The sequence below is a fragment of the Triticum urartu genome, chromosome 1A, assembly GCF_056163025.1.
Source record: "Triticum urartu cultivar PI428250 chromosome 1A, HENAU_Tu73, whole genome shotgun sequence".
Lineage (NCBI taxonomy): Eukaryota > Viridiplantae > Streptophyta > Magnoliopsida > Poales > Poaceae > Triticum > Triticum urartu.
Genome location: NC_141873.1, coordinates 588681244 through 588698212, shown reverse-complemented (window position 1 = coordinate 588698212; position 16969 = coordinate 588681244). Strand labels below are relative to the sequence as shown.

Sequence of the window (16969 nt, the reverse complement as noted above, 5' to 3'; positions counted from 1 at the left end):
CGGTGTTTGTATGAACATCGAGCAGGCAGAGAGATTGTTTCAGGATTCAGAAGCATAGTAGCTGCTAGTGTAAACAGATTACAACGTTACATCACACAGGAAAGAAACAACCGCTGCAAGATATATGGAAAAGGAGTCAAATACCAACATTCCAGCACAACGAAACAGAAAATATAGCTTTTGAAATATTAGAGGCCCTGCCGTCTAAAGCCAGTACAGAAGCAAGCTGATGGTGTAAACAGCTCACAACTTAAAACATCACGTCAACAGAAAAGATACTAAATGCTCCCTCCGTAAAGAAATATAAGAGCGTTTAGATCACTAAAGTAGGGTAACATTCAAGCACAACGGAACAGAGATTCATAAGGGGAGGATTACTTTGAATTACAAAAGAGGCATTCCGCGCCGACTCTGCATGCAGCATCAAAGCACTTGAAGGGATTGGCCATTGACAAGTCATGTGTATGACTGTTATCTATGCCATTATGCCTACAATAACGACTTGTGAATTCGAATCGAGCGTCTCGAGAAACTCTGCTGTCCACTTGTAACCACATGTGTTGATTAGACTTCCATTCACGGTCGCGGCTGTGAATGGATCCAAATTTCATTTCTTCTAGCACCTTCGCATTCAAAACGAAAATTTTAGCAAATTCAACACTCGGCGTGTCCCCAGAGTAGCCCTCCAACACCACTCTTTTGAGATGGCTCTCGAGGCATTCAATTGGATCCAGTGGGCCATATTTTTGCACACTTTCAATCTTCATCCGCGACCGTGCGTTAAACTGTAGATGGAGAGAATCAACAATGTAAAGATAGTTGGTTAATGTATTAGAGCACAAGCGATACTAGTTCAGACAGGCAAATACTACAACTCACAATGAGCAGGCCAATTAGTGCATCAAGATTAGGGCCATCATATTCAATAGCTAAAACCTTCACGGTGGGCATTGTGGTTGTCACGCTGATGGGAATCATTTTCTGGACAAACCAAAATGAGAAAAAAAATACTTGCATAGAAGGCTGATGTTATCTGAAAATCTGTGGCTCCAATGTAGAGTTTGAATATTTGCCTCGACAACACACCTAATACTTGCAGCTTAGGTGCTTGGATTATCCGGAGAGTCTCCGGACCAGAACCTGGATAGAGTGGCAAATTTTAGGTATTTCAGGATGTTCTTGAACGCTGTCCAGTGATCCACTCCTGGATTACTTTGGTACCTCCCTGCTAAACTAATAGCAAGGCACACATCAGGTCTGGTACACAGCATTGCATACATGATAGAACCTATGGCTGAAGCATAGGGAATGACTTTCATTTTCTCTCTATCTTCTGAAGTGGTCGGGCATTGAGTCCAACTCAACTTCACACCTTGTAACACAGGCAAGAACCCTTTCTTTGCTTGATCCATTCTGAATTTCTTCAAAACTTTATCAAGGTATGTGCTTTGTGAAAGTCCAATTAAGCGTCTTGATCTATCTCTATAGATCTTGATGCCCATATAAGCAGCTTCACCGAGGTCTCTCATTGAAAAATTCTTATTCAAGTATCCTTTTATGCTATTCAGAAATTCAGTATCATTTCCGATCAACAATTACATGTAATATCAGAAATGCTATAGAGCTCCTACTCACTTTCTTGTAAATACAGGCTTCTCCAAAAGTCTGTATAAAACCTTATGCTTTGATCACACTATCAAAGCGTATATTCCAACTCCAAGAGGCTTGCACCAGTCCATAAATGGATCGTTGGAGCTTGCACACTTTGTTAGCACCTTTTGGATCGACAAAACCTTCTGGTTGCATCATATACAACTCTTCTTTAAGATATCCATTAAGGAATGCAGTTTTGACATCCATTTGCCAAATTTCATAATCATAAAATGCGGCAATTGCTAACATGATTCAGACGGACTTAAGCATCGCTACGGGTGAGATGGTCTCATCGTAGTCAACTCCTTGAACTTGTCGAAAACCTTTCGCAACAAGTCGAGCTTTGTAGACAGTAACATTACCGTCAGCGTTAGTATTCTTCTTGAAGATCCATTTATTCTCTATGGCTTGCCGGTCATCGGGCAAGTCAACCAAAGTCCACACTTTGTTCTTATACATGGATCCCATCTCAAATTTCATGGCCTCAAGCCATTTTGCGAAATTTGGGCTCAGCATCGCTTCATCATAGTTTGTAGGTTCGTCATGGTCAAGTAACATGACCTCCAGAACAGGATTACCATACCACTCTGGTGCGGATCTTACTCTGGTTGACCTACGAGGTTCGGTAGTAACTTGATCAGAAGTTTTATGACCATCATCATTAGCTTCCTCACTTACTGGTGTAGGAATCACTGGAACTGATTTCTGTGATGAACTACTTTCCAATAAGGGAGTAGGTACAGTTACCTCATCAAGTTCTACTTTCCTCCCACTCACTTCTTTCGAGAGAAATTCCTTCTAGAAAGGATCCATTTTTAGCAATGAATATCTTGCCTTCGGATCTGTGATAGAAGGTGTACCCAACAGTCTCCTTTGAGTATCCTATGAAGACACATTTCTCCGATTTGGATTCGAGCTTATCAGGTTGAACCTTTTTCACATAAGCATCGTAGCCCCAAACTTTAAGAAACGACAACTTAGGTTTCTTGCCAAACCACAGTTCATATTGTGTCGTCTCAACGGATTTAGATGATGCCCTATTTAACGTGAATGCAGCCATCTCTAAAGCATAACCCCAAAATGATAGCGGTAAATCAGTAAGAGATATCATAAATCGCACCATATCTAATAAAGTACAATTACGACGTTCGGACACACCATCACGTTGTGGTGTTCTGGGTGGCGTGAGTTACGAAACTATTCCGCATTGTCTCAAATGAAGACCAAACTCGTAACTCAAATATTCTCCTCCACGATCAGATCGTAGAAACTTTATTTTCTTGTTGTGATAATTTTCCACTTCACTCTGAAATTCTTTAAACTTTTCAAATGTTTCAGACTTACGTTTCATCAAGTAGATATACCCATATCTGCTCCAATCATCTGTGAAGGTCAGAAAATAACGATACCCGCCGCGAACATCAACACTCATTGGACCGCATACATCAGTATGTATTATTTCCAATAAGTCGGTTGCTCGCTCCATTGTTCCGGAGAACGGAGTCTTAGTCATCTTGCCCATGAGGCATGGTTCGCAAGCATCAAGTGATCATAATCAAGTGATTTCAAAAGCCCATCAGCATGAAGTTTCTTCATGCTTTACACCAATATGACCTAAACGACAATGCCACAAATAAGTTGCACTATCATTATTAAACTTATATCTTTTGGCTTCAATACTATGAACATGTGTATCACTACTATCAAGATTTAGCAAAAATAGATCACTCATCAAGGGTGCATGACCATAAAAGATATTACTCATATAAATAGAACAACCATTATTCTCTGATTTAAATGAATTACCGTCTCGCATCAAACAAGATCCAGATATAATGTTCATGCTCAACGCTGGCACCAAATAACATTCAGGTCTAAAACTAATCCCGAAGGTAGATGTAGAGGTAGCGTGCCGACGGCGATCACATCGACTTTGGAACCATTTCCCACGCGCATCATCACCTCGTCCTTAGCCAATCTTCGCTTAATCCGTAGGCCCTGTTTCGAGTTGCAAATATTAGCAACAGAACCAGTATCAAATACTCAGACGCTACTGCGAGCATTAGTAAGGTACACATCAATAACATGTATATCAAATATACCTTTCACTTTGCCATCCTTCTTCTCCGCCAAATACTTGGGGCAGTTCGGCTTCCAGTGACCAGTCCCTTTGCAGTAGAAGCACTCAGTCTCAGGCTTAGGTCCAGACTTGGGTTTCTTCACTTGAGCAGCAACTTGTTTGCCGTTCTTCTTGAAGTTCCCCTTCTTCCCTTTACCCTTTTTCTTGAAACTAGTGGTCTTGTTGACCATCAACACTTGATGCTCCTTCTTGATTTCTACCTCCGCAGCCTTTAGCATTGCAAAGAGCTCGGGAATCGTCTTATCCATCCCTTGCATATTATAGTTCATCACGAAGCTCTTGTAGCTTGGTGGCAGTGATTGAAGAACTTTGTCAATGACACTATCAACTGGAAGATTAACTCCCAGCTGAGTCAAGTGATTGTGGTACCCAGACATTCTGAGTATATGCTCACTGACAGAACTATTCTCCTCCATTTTGCAATTGTGGAACTTATTGGAGACTTCATATCTCTCAATCTGAGCATTTGCTTAAAATATTAACTTCAACTCCTGGAACATCTCATATGCTCCATGATTTTCAAAACGTCGTTAAAGTCCCGGTTCTAAGCTGTAAAGCATGGCACACTGAACTATCGAGTAGTCATCAGCTTTGCTCTGCCAGACGTTCATAACATCTGGCGTTGCTCCTGCAGCGGGTTTGGCACCTAGCGGTGCTTCCAGGATGTAATTCTTCTGTGCAGCAATGAGGATAATCCTCAAGTTACAGACCCAGTCCATGTAATTGCTACCATCATCTTTCAACTTAGCTTTCTCTAGGAACGCATTAAAATTCAACGGAACAACAGCACGGGCCATTTATCTATAACAACGTAGACATGCAAAATAATATCAGGTACTAAGTTCATGGTAAATTAAAGTTCAATTAATCATATTACTTAAGAACTCCCACTTAGATAGACATCTCTCTAATCATCAATCATCTAAGTGATCATGTGATCCATATCAACTAAACCGTGTCCTATCATCACGTGAGATGGAGTAGTTTTCAATGGTGAACATCACTATGTTGATCATATCTACTATATGATTCACGCTCGACCTTTCGGCTCAGTATTCCGAGGCCATATCTGCATATGCTAGGCTCGTCAAGCTTAACCCGAGTATTCTGCGTGTGCAAAACTGGCTTGCACCCGTTGTATATGAACATAGAGCTTATCACACCCGATCATCACGTGGTGTCTCGGCACGACGAACTACATTGAAATTTAGTGAGAGGTCATCTTATAATGCTACCACCGTACTAAGCAAAATAATATGCATAAAAAGATAAACATCACATGCAATCAAATAAGTGATATGATATGGCCATCCTCATCTTGTGCCTTTGATCTCCATCTTCAAAGCACCGTCATGATCACCATCGTCACCGGCTTGACACCTTGATCTCCATCGAAGCATCCTTGTCGTCTCGCCAACTATTGCTTCTACGACAATCGCTACCGCTTAGTGATAAAGTAAAGCAATTACATGGCGATTGCATTTAATACAATAAAGCGACAATCATATGGCTCCTGCCAGTTGCCGATAACTGTGTTACAAAACATGATCATCTCTTACAACAATTTATATAATCACGTCTTGACCATATCACATCACAACATGCCCTGAAAAAACAAGTTAAACGTCATCTACTTTGTTGTTGCAAGTTTTACGTGGCTACTACGGGCTTAGCAAGAACTGTTCTTACCTACGCATCAAAACCATAACGATTTTTCGTCAAGTTTGTTGTTTTAACCTTCAACAAGGACCGGGCGTAGTCACACTCGATTCAACTAAAGTTGGAGAAACAGACACCCAGTAGCCACCTGTGTGTGAAGCACGTCGGTGAACCAGTCTCGCGTAAGCGTATGCGTAATGTCGTTCTGAGGCGCTTCATCCAACAATACCGCAGAATCAAAGTATGACATGCTGGTAAGCAGTATGACCATTATCGCCCACAACTCTTTGTGTTCTACTCGTGCATATAACATCTACGCATAGACCTGACTCGGATGCCACTGTTGGGGAACGCAGTATTTCAAAAAAATTCCTACGATCACGCAAGATCTATCTAGGAGATGCATAGCAACGAGCGGGGAGAGTGTGTCCATGTACCCTCGTAGACCAAAAGCGGAATAGTTAAGTAACACGGTTGATGTAGTCGAACGTCTTCGCGATCCAACCGATCAAGTATCGAACGCACGACACCTCCGCGATCTGCACACGTTCAGCTCGGTGACGTCCCTCGAACTTCTAGATCCAGCTAAGGTCGAGGGAGAGTTTCGTGAGCACGACGGCGTCTTGACGGTGATTGAGGGAGTCCTGGATTAGGGGGTGTTCGGATGGCCGAACTATACCTTCAGCTGGACTCCAGGACTATGAAGATACAAGACTGAAGACTCCGTCCCGTGTCCGGAAGGGACTTTCCTTGGCGTGGAAGGCAAGCTTGGCGATGCGAATAATCAGATCTCCTACCATTGTAACCGACTTTGTGTAACCCTAACCCTCTCCGGTGTCTATATAAACCGGAGGGTTTTAGTCCGTAGGACAACTTCAACATACAACAATCATACCATAGGCTAGCTTCTAGGGTTTAGCCTCCTTGATTTCGTGGTAGATCTACTCTTGTAGTACCCATATCATCAACATTAATCAAGCAGGACATAGGGTTTTACCTCCATCAAGAGGGCCCAAACCTGGGTAAAAACATTGTGTCCCTTGTCTCATGTTACCATCCGCGTGGACGCAGAGCTCGGGACCCCCTACCCGAGATCCGCCGGTTTTGACACCGACATTGGTGCTTTCATTGAGAGTTCCTTTGTGTCGTCACCCTTAGGCCCGATGGCTCCTTCGATCATCAACCATGATGTAGTGCAGGGTGAGACTTTTCTCCCCGGACAGATCTTCATCTTCGGCGGCTTCGCATTGCGGGCTAATTCGCTTGGCCACCTTGAGCAGATCGAAAGCTACGCCCCTGGCCATCAGGTCAGGTTTGGAAGCTTAAACTACACGGCTGACATCCGCGGGGACTTGATCTTTGACGGATCCGAACCACAGCCAAGCGCGTTGCACTGTCTCGATGGGTATGATCTAGCTCTGCCGCCGAACAGTGCCTTGAAGGCCGCACACGCATCGGTTCCGACCATTGATTCGGAGCCTACTGCGCTGATCGAGGACGAGCGGATGGACGCCGCCTCGGGGGCTGCGATCTCAGAGGCGATCGAGCCGAACACCAGCCCCGCACTCTGCAAGATCCATGACTCCGAGTGGCCGGACTCCTATTCGGACTCCGAGCCCTCCGCGCCCCTGCCGATCGAATCCGATTGGGCGCCGATTATGGAGTTTACCACCGCAGACATCTCTCAGCACTCGCTCTTCGGTGACATTCTGAAGTCACTAAAGTCTTTCTCTTTGTCAGGAGAGCCCTGGCCGGACTACGGTCAGCAAGGATGGGATACGGACGATGAAGAAATTCAAAGCCCACCCACCACCCATTTGGTAGCCACCGTCGATAATTTAAACGACGTGCTCAACTTCGACTCCGAAGCCCCGCCTCCATACAGATCGAGCCATAGAGCAGGATGAGCCGGCAGACGACGAGCATACCTTAGAGCAACCGTCCGAACAGGGCAACTCAGATAAAGAAACCGAACAACCCGTCCCCGGCGAAAACGGCATTCCGGACGACTTTACGCCGGATAAGCCCACGGAGCATAAGAACCTCCATAAAAGGCTCGTTGCAACCGCTCACAGCCTAAAAAAGCAGAAGCGGAAGCTAAAAACTACGAAGGACGCACTCAGAATCAGATGGAGCAAAGTACTAAACACCGCAGACAAATACGGTGGCAGTCGCCGCACTAAAACCTATCCGAAGCGAAAACTGCTGCCTGAATTTGATGAGGAGGCCCTAGAGCCCCCGCAGTCAAAAAGTAAGAAAGCCACCCGGTCGGATAGATGACCCCATGGCCAGCATAAAGTAGCAGGCGGCGCCGCACTCAAGCCATCACGCGACCCACTCAAGGATTCACACCAGAAAGATGGCCCAGCTAGATCTATTTATGGGCCAAGAAAGCAAGCTTCCGTAAGCAATGCAACAACACCAGTATCCGAACATCACGGCACACCCAAATACAGGGGAGCCGCACACCCTCTATGTTTCACCGATGAGGTCCTGGATTATGAATTTCCAGCGGGATTCAAACCCGTAAACATAGAGGCGTACGACGGAACAACAGACCCTGGAGTCTGGATCGAGGATTATATCCTCCACATACATATGGCTAGAGGAGATGATCTCCATGCCATAAAATATTTACCCCTTAAGCTTAAAGGGCCAGCCCGGCATTGGCTTAAAAGCCTTCCTGAAAACACAATTGGAAGTTGGGAAGAGCTCGAGGATGCTTTCCCAGCAAACTTTCAAGGGACTTATGTCCGCCCTCCGGATGCAGACGATCTCAGTCACATAACTCAACAAACCGAAGAGTCAGCTCGGCAATTCTGGAACAGATTTCTTACTAAAAAGAATCAGATAGTCGACTGTCCGGACGCCGAAGCCTTAGCAGCCTTTAGGCATAATGTCCGCCACGAATGGCTCGCCAGACACCTCGGCCAAGAAAAGCCAAGAACAATGGCCGCACTAACAAGCCTCATGACCTGCTTTTGCGCAGGAGAGGACAGCTGGTTGGCAAGACGTAGCACCAGCGACCCAAGTACATCAGAAACTAGGGATGGAAACGGAAAACCGCGACGCAACAAGGACCGTCGCCGGACTAAGGAAAACAGTCCGAAGAGCACGGCAGTCAATGCCGGATTTAAAAGCTCGTGGCAGAATCAGAAAAAGCCGCCCTTCGAGGATAACAGGGACGATCCGTCCAACCTAAACAAAATGCTGGATAGGATATGTCAAATACACAGTACTCCCGGGAAGCCTGCCAACCATACCCACAGAGATTGTTGGGTCTTCAAACAATCCGGCAGACTCAATGCCGAACACAAGGGGCTCGACACACCAAGCGAAGACGATGACGAACCTGAAAAGCAGAGCACCAGGAAACAAAAGAATTTTCCATAAGAAGTAAAAACAGTAAACTTACTTCACATAACAAAACACGCGGTGCCCATAAAGGCATGCGCCACACGGCCTATCCCAAAGGAGTCTCGCCACTGGTTGTCAAAACCAATCATCTTCGACCATCTGGATTACTCTAGAAGTACCAGGAGCACAGGCTGGACCGCCTTGGTACTCGATCCAATAATCGGCGGACTCCAATTTATAAATGTCTTGATGGACGGCGGCAGCGGTCTAAACCTGATATATCAGGACACAATCCGCCACATGGGGATAGACCCAAGAAGAATTCGCCACAACAAAACCTCCTTTCAAGGGGTAACGCCAGGTCCGGACACCCATTGCATGGGTTTTCTCCGGCTCGAAGTTATATTCGGCTCTACCGATAACTTCCGCCGCGAAAAGCTGACTTTCCACATCGTCCCATTCTTGAGTCGCTATCAAGCACTGCTGGGACGCGAAGCTTTCGCCCGCTTTAACGCAATACCGCATTATGCATCTCTTACGCTTAAGATTCCCGGTCCACGAGGCATCATCTCTTTGTAGGGGAAGCACTGAGTGCGCCTCCCCCGAGCGGAGGATTGTGCGGCCGCTTTATCAGCCCCACAATAAGATGGCTTCACCAACCAAAACATCTCAACAGGTCATCATGACCACGGACACGGATAGACGAGTTCGGTATACAAACTATCATCGATAAAGGCTTAATAGCCATACACCCCTGTTCTAGGGGCTACACACCTGTAAAATAATAGACAATAAAGCTCAATTTTACATATTTTCCTTTATGCTTTGTTTATTTTATATAAACTCCTGTTCGGCATGACCTCTTTTCAATTAAGTTCCTCTCTTTTACAGATGAACATCGTGCTGCGCCCGTCCAGGATACAGCACAACGGAGACAGGGGCGCAGACGTGCAGTAGGGACCCGTTCACAGGATTCTTTTCAGATTAAGACCCTGCCTAAACATTTTTTTACTGTCTCTTGTTGATACACATCCCCTGGTTTTCTCTAATAACCAAGGAGAGACTGGCGTCTTGGCATGTGGCCACGTCAGAAATTTTTGCGCGTACCTGGACACTAGGGGCTTCTAACAAAGGGTGTTTTCCCGCCCGCACTCATAAAGACCGAAGACCTTAGGGAGTGTTCGGCGTTGCGAGTTTTGGCCTTATATGCATCAGCTATGAATCATGTCTTTGGTCAAATGTTGGGTTGCCCGGCTCCTGTGTTCGGCTACCTTATGTTCCGCTCTATCGGCTAAGGTAGGACCAGGAGAACTACTGCGATTGTGCCCTGGTTCGGCCAGGCGAGCACCTCAGTAGAGAAAGCCGAAAACTGACTGTCATGATATAACGTGAGACTGGTCAACCACTCGAGGACTCACCGGAATCTATAGGATTCCTCCGCTTTAACGAAGGGCCGTTTCCCGGCCAGGCACGTACGCGCCCCGAATTCGGGCGAGCGCAGTCGCCACCAGAGGCTATCTAAGTAGCCTCACTATCAAGCTCCTATGGCTAAGTGAAAGTGATAAAGCATTATAGTCCGATTTGCCTCGTTCGCTGCGATATCACCTCCTTTGTAGGACAAAGATGTTGGATTAAGTGTGAAAAAGCGCCTTCTGCGAACACCCCAGCATTATGTGCGTGGGGGCTGAAGCCGACGACTGCATCTTTCAGATTTTATATAAACGGCCGCACAGGAGGTGTTAAAATACTTGCGGGCACAAGTATAAAAAGTTCTTATAATGTATCAAAATATCGTTTTACAATCATATATGCTATTCGAAGATAGCATCCTTCGAGCACTGCGTCTCTATTACACGAGCGCCTTGCATAACTTCCTAAAAATAGTGCTCGGCAGGTACTCGGCTTCTGTCCGAATCTCGGGATGCAACAACGGTGATCTCCATTTCCGCCCAGTATGTCTTGACACGGGCAAGAGCATCCGCGCACCCTCTATGGATGCTGACCTTTTCATTGCATGGATACGCGGCACCGCACCAAGGAATTGCTGCACCAAGCTGAAATAACTCTTCGGCTCCGACTTCTCCGGTCACAAATGACTCATGACGCACTTCATGGCGAGTCCGGACAACCTATTCAGCTCGGCCCATTCGGCCAGGCGATCGGCCACTGAGAGTGGACGCTCTGGATTATGGAACTGCGACCAGAAGAGTTTCTCCACTTCGCAATCTTTCTGATCTCGAAAGTGTTCGGTCACATCGGCAGCACTTGCCGCCAAATCCAGATAGGTGTCCGCTGTACTCCATAGTCGGTCCAACGGAGCATGCTTAGGATCACAAAACTTCCTCCGCAGCATATAGGGCTTCCCAGCCGTGATCTCTCCGGCCTGACGCAGCTCCTCCTTCGCAGCTCTCATCGCAGAGCGAGCGTCCTTGGCATCAGCAACGGCCTTCTCCAACTCCGATGGCTTCGCCCGGTCTTCTTTTTCAAAAAGCTTGCAACGGTCAGTAGCGCTTTTAAGCTTCACGGCCATTTCGGCCATCTCTTTCTTGCTTCGGCAGTGAGCAGCTTGTTCGGCTCTCAGCTCCTCAAGGGCTTTCTCGGCAGCCGCATCACTCTTTCTGGCTTGTTCCTTGGCTCGGGCAAGTTCCGCCCGAAGACTCTCCACCGCGGCCGCGCCATCAAACGCACATATTGTAAGATACTGGCATAAGCCCCTCTTGCAAGGTGTCGCGGGAGGGATTACATACTTTGCGCCTCGTCAAGCCGCTTGTTAACAAGCACGATGTCGGCATTGGCCACGTCAAGTTGCCGCTTTAGCTCGGCAAAATCATCAGTTTGGCTGCATTCTGGACACTTCTCCACCTGCATTCAAAGCCGGAATTTTAGACCTGGGATTATGATCCTCTGCGCGTCGTCACTTCTGACAACGCATAGAGTCTCAGGGGCTACTATCTACACAGGGCGCATCTTATTTATGCGCAACTGTCAAAAGTGCACATTATTTCACGTACCTCGAAACTTGTCAGTAAACTTCTGATGGCCTCGTGAAATCCGCTTTCCGCGGACGAAATCCTTTCAGTCACCATGCTCATCAATGCACGGTGCTCCTCTTAGATAGAAGCTCGCCCCAGCAGATTCTTCAGATCCTCCGGCCGAGCACTAGACGGTGCCGGACTTGTCCCATGGCCTCTTTCGAAGGACGGACACGGAGAACCTTGGGGGGCCACATGACTACCTTCCGCCCCTGCCGGATTCGGAGAAACCCTCCGCGACGACACCTCAGGGTCGCTCACCTCGCCAAGTGGTGCGGCAGAAGGAGGCGTTCCGCTCTCCATCATTTCTGGAAGAAGGTCCCCCGAAGACGAGCTCTGCTGAGAAGGGCTGAGGTCAGAGCTACAAGGTAAAATTTCAATTAATCTTCTCAGATATAAAGCAAGGATTTCCCTTATCTTTCCAAAAGAAAATCTTTCTCTACTTACGGCTCGCTGGAGGGCTGATACCCTTGAGGGCATAGTTCGGCCGTGGTATCCCTCGGCGCAGGACCCTCTGACGAGGATTTCTTCCCCCGTTTTGAGGCCACGGCCTCCGGGTCTTTAGAGGCGGTCCTTTTCTTCCCTTGGGGAGAGGAATTTTTGGTTCCTTCCTCCCGAACAGCCTCCTTCAAGGAGGCCGTAGTTTCCTTGTCCCCTCCTTCACTCTCTCCCAAAGGCACAATCTTCAACATCCTGACTAGCACGGGATCCGGCCTGGTCTCGGGGAGGGGAGCCGGACACCTGATCAGCTTTGCTTTCGCTATCCACTCCTGTTTAAAGGGACAGCTCTTTAGGGGGCAAGTTTATAACAACTATACGGATGGCGAGTCCGGGCACAAGGCTACTTACTTGAGTATCCGGGCGATTGCAGCTTAGACCTGCGTCCTCGGTCAAATCAGGACACATTGCTTGTGATCCGAAAAACAGTTTATACATCTCCACGGGTGTTGTGCCCATAAAATGCTGGAGAGCTCGTGGTCCCTCCGGATTAAACTCCCACAGACGAAGGGAGCGACGTTTGCCGGGCAGGGTTCGGCGGATCAGCATGACTTGCGTCACTTTGACCAAGCTAAGGTCTCCTTCTAAGAGATCCCTAATTTGGCCCTGCAACAAAGGCACGTCCTTAGATGGCCCCCAGTCTGGGCCTTTATTGGCCCACGACCCTAGCTGCTGTGGGGGGCCCGAGCGAAAGGCAGGCGACGCCACCCACTTGGTGTCCCTGGGAGCGGTGATATAGAACCACTCCCGTTGCCATAAGCCGAGCTCCTCTTGAAAAGAGCCCTCGGGCCATGGAGCGTCGGTGTTCTTGCTTATAACAGCGCCTCCGCACTCTGCGTGCCGTCCCTCGATCATCTTCGGCCCTACTTTAAAGGTCTTGAGCCATAATCCGAAGTGAGGAGTAACACGAAGGAACGCTTCACACACGACGATAAATGAGGAAATATGGAGGATCGACTCCGGAGCTAAGTCGTGGAATTCCAGCCCGTAATAGAACATCAGCCCCCTCACGAAGGGGTCCATTGGGAAGCCTAACCCCCGAAGGAAGTGAGACACAAACACCATGCTCTCACTAGGCTGGGGGCTGGGAACGGCCTGCCCTTGAGCGGGCAGCCTGTGCGAAATTTCGCCGGTCAAGAACCTGGCCTCTCTCAACTTTACCACATCCTCCTCCATGACGAAGGAGGGCATCCATCGGCCTTGAAGGTCGGAACCGGACATTGCCAAAGGTCCAAAGCGCCGGAAATCTAGAGCCTAGAGTGTTGGAACTCGAGGCGACGGGCGAACTCGTTTGAGATTGAAAGAAAGCAGTAAAGCCTTGGTCTCTTTATAAGAGGTTGGATACCAAGAGCCCTCCCCGTAACCGTTTGGGACTAGCCTTTAATCGAGAAAACATGCTAACGGGCACGATTGGGTTACCCACGTCCGCATTGATGAGAATCCCGTAAATAAAGGGGACACGATCTCTGCTTTGACAAGACGTGCCAAGGAAACCGCCTCGCGAAACGTGCTGAGGTGGGGAAGTAAAAACGATTCGAATAAAGGCTTGGCCGTAGTGTGATGTCACGCTGCGGAATACGTCAGCAGATTAGATTTGTGTTAATATTATTCTCTCTATGGCAATATGTGGAAACTTATTTTGCAGAGCCGGACACTATTCTTAGTGTGTACAATCTTTTATGAAGAACTTGGAGGAGGAACCCGCCTTGCAATGCCGAAGACAATCTGCGCGCCAGACTCGTCGTCATTGAAGCCTGGTTCAGGGGCTACTGAGGGAGTCCTGGATTAGGGGGTGTTCGGATGGCCGAACTATACCTTCAGCCGGACTCCAGGACTATGAAGATACAAGATTGAAGACACCGTCCCATGTCCGGAAGGGACTTTCCTTGGCGTGGAAGGCAAGCTTGGCGATGCGGATAATCAGATCTCCTACCATTGTAACCAACTTTGTGTAACCCTAATCCTCTCCGGTGTCTATATAAACCGGAGGGTTTTAGTCTGTAGGACAACTTCAACATACAACAATCATACCATAGGCTAGCTTCTAGGGCTTAGCCTCCTTGATCTCGTGGTAGATCTACTCTTGTACTACCCATATCATCAATATTAATCAAGCAGGATGTAGGGTTTTACCTCCATCAAGAGGGCCCAAACCTGGGTAAAAACATTGTTTCCCTTGTCTCCTGTTACCATCCGCCTGGACGCACAGTTCGGGACCCCCTACCCGAGATCCGCCGGTTTTGACACCGACAGTGATGATGAAGTTACTGATGCAGGGCTTCGCCTAAGCTCTACAACGACATGACCGAGGTGGAAATATGTGGAAGGGGGCACCGCACATGGCTAAGATCAACTTGTGTGTCTATGGGGTGCCCCCTCCCCCGTATATAAAGGAGTGGAGGAGGGGGAGGGCCGGCCTCCTATGGCGCACCCCAAGGGGGGATTCCTACTCCTACTAGGAGTAGGTTTCCCCCTTTTTGTAGTCCAACTAGGAGGGGGAAGGAAGGGAAGAGGGAGAGGGAAGGAAAGGGGGGCCGGCCCCCCTCCCCAATTCGGATTGGGCTTGGGGGGCACGCCACACCACTTGGTCGCCTCCTCCTCTGTTCCTCATGGCCCATCGAGGCCCATTAACTCCCCGGGGGGTTCCGGTAACCCCCCGGTACTCCGGTAAATGCCCGTACTCAACCGAAACCATTCCGGTTTCCAAACATAACCTTCCAATATATCAATCTTCATGTCTCGACCATTTCGAGACTCCTTGTCATGTCTGTGATCACATCCGGGACTCCGAACTACCTTCGGTACATCAAAACACATAAACTCATAATACCGATCGTCATCGAACGTTAAGCGTGCGGACCCTACGGGTTCGAGAACTATGTAGACATGACCGAGATTCATCTCCGGTCAATAACCAACAGCGGAACCTGGATGCTCATATTGGTTCCTACATATTCTACAAAGATCTTTATCGGTCAAACCGCATAACAACATACGTTGTTCCCTTTGTCATCGGTATGTTACTTGCCCGAGATTCGTCGGTATCATCATACCTAGTTCAATCTCGTTACCGGAAAGTCTCTTTACTCGTTCCGTAATGCATCATCCCGCAACTAACTCATTAGTCACATTGCTTGCAAGGCTTATAGTGATGTGTATTACCGAGAGGGTCCAGAGATACCTCTCCGACAATCGGAGTGACAAATCCTAATCTCGATCTATGCCAACTCAACAAACACCATTGGAGACACCTGTAGAGCATCTTTATAATCACCCAGTTACGTTGTGACGTTTGATAGCACACTAAGTGTTTCTCCGGTATTCGGGAGTTGCATAATCTCATAGTCATAGGAACATGTATAAGTTATGAAGAAAGCAATAGCAATAAACTAAACAATCATAGTGCTAAGCTAACGGATGGGTCAAGTCAATCACATCATTCTCTAAGGATGTGATCCCGTTCATCAAATGACATCTCATGTCTATGGCTAGGAAACTTAACCATCTTTGATTAACGAGCTAGTCAAGTAGAGGCATACTAGTGACACTCTGTTTGTCTATGTATTCACACATGTACTAAGTTTCTGGTTAATACAATTCTAGCATGAATAATAAACATTTATCATGATATAAGGAAATATAAATAACAACTTTATTATTGCCTCTCGGGCATATTTCCTTCAGTTTGGATCCGTGGGTTTTTTCTCAAGCGCCTTCTCTCTTCTCCCTCCAAACAGGTGTCACCGTCATCAATGGCGATCGGAGGAGAGGTCGGGGGTTCGTCAGGAGTTGACCGCACCGACACCTCTAGGTTTGTTCCATCGATGCAGATCCATTTCTGCAATGTTCCTCGCACTGGATCTCTTGATTTCTGACGTCTTTCCTGGCTTCCCTTCTTCAGGGATAAGATGGCCGATCCAAAGCACCAGTGGATGCATGTGGCCTCTCGTAGATCTGAATCTGCAACAATGTAAGCCCCCTTCCCTTCCAACCCCACCTATCTTGAGTTCGAGAATCAGCATCTCCCCCTTCCTTGTTGATAGCCACTGACGATTCTGTTTTGCTGCAGATCTGTCCCAGACGAGCGGGTTTTACCACCCACTGGCAATCTGCCCTGTTCGCTGATGAGGCTGCTACCTCAGGTCCTGCAGGGTTCTCAAAGGTACCCATCCCTAATGCTTCTACTCATGAATACTCATGTCCTTGTTCATGAATGATGTTATCTGTTACGTTTGAATGTATCACTGAACATCACTTGGCCTGATGTCTCGCAAGATTAATATTGTCATGTCTATGCCATTTCTATTGCTGTAACTTGCACCTGACAGATTAAGATTGTTTTTTTATTTCATTATAATTTCTTTGGTCTAACACACTTAACATATAATACATACTAAAATTGGATATTAATTGATTTGAAATAGTTAACAGCACAACTGAATTGTTAAATACTCCCTCCGTCCCAAAATAAGTGTCGTTGATTTAGTATTAAAGTTCATACTAAATCAACGTCGCTTATTTTGGGACGGAGGGAGTATCAATTATGGTTTTGTCTGTTGCACAATTTTAATTTCCCTTAAAAACATACTTGTGTTATGTTGAATTAAAATGGTATAGTGTGACAAGTTGC

General features: G+C 47.1%; 1 protein-coding gene across 1 annotated transcript in view; it reads right to left on the bottom strand.

Moving 5' to 3' along the window:
* Positions 1 to 374: 374 nt before the first annotated feature.
* Positions 375 to 16969, bottom strand: part of LOC147993179 (uncharacterized) — a 42365-nt gene continuing 25770 nt past the window's right edge. The window contains exons 2-4 of the mRNA XM_087539251.1: positions 1025 to 1140; positions 850 to 981; positions 375 to 785 (exon numbers count right to left, since the gene is read on the bottom strand). Coding sequence (XP_087395377.1) covers positions 375 to 785; positions 850 to 981; positions 1025 to 1140 — 659 coding nt within the window. The remainder of the gene's footprint in view (positions 786 to 849; positions 982 to 1024; positions 1141 to 16969) is intronic.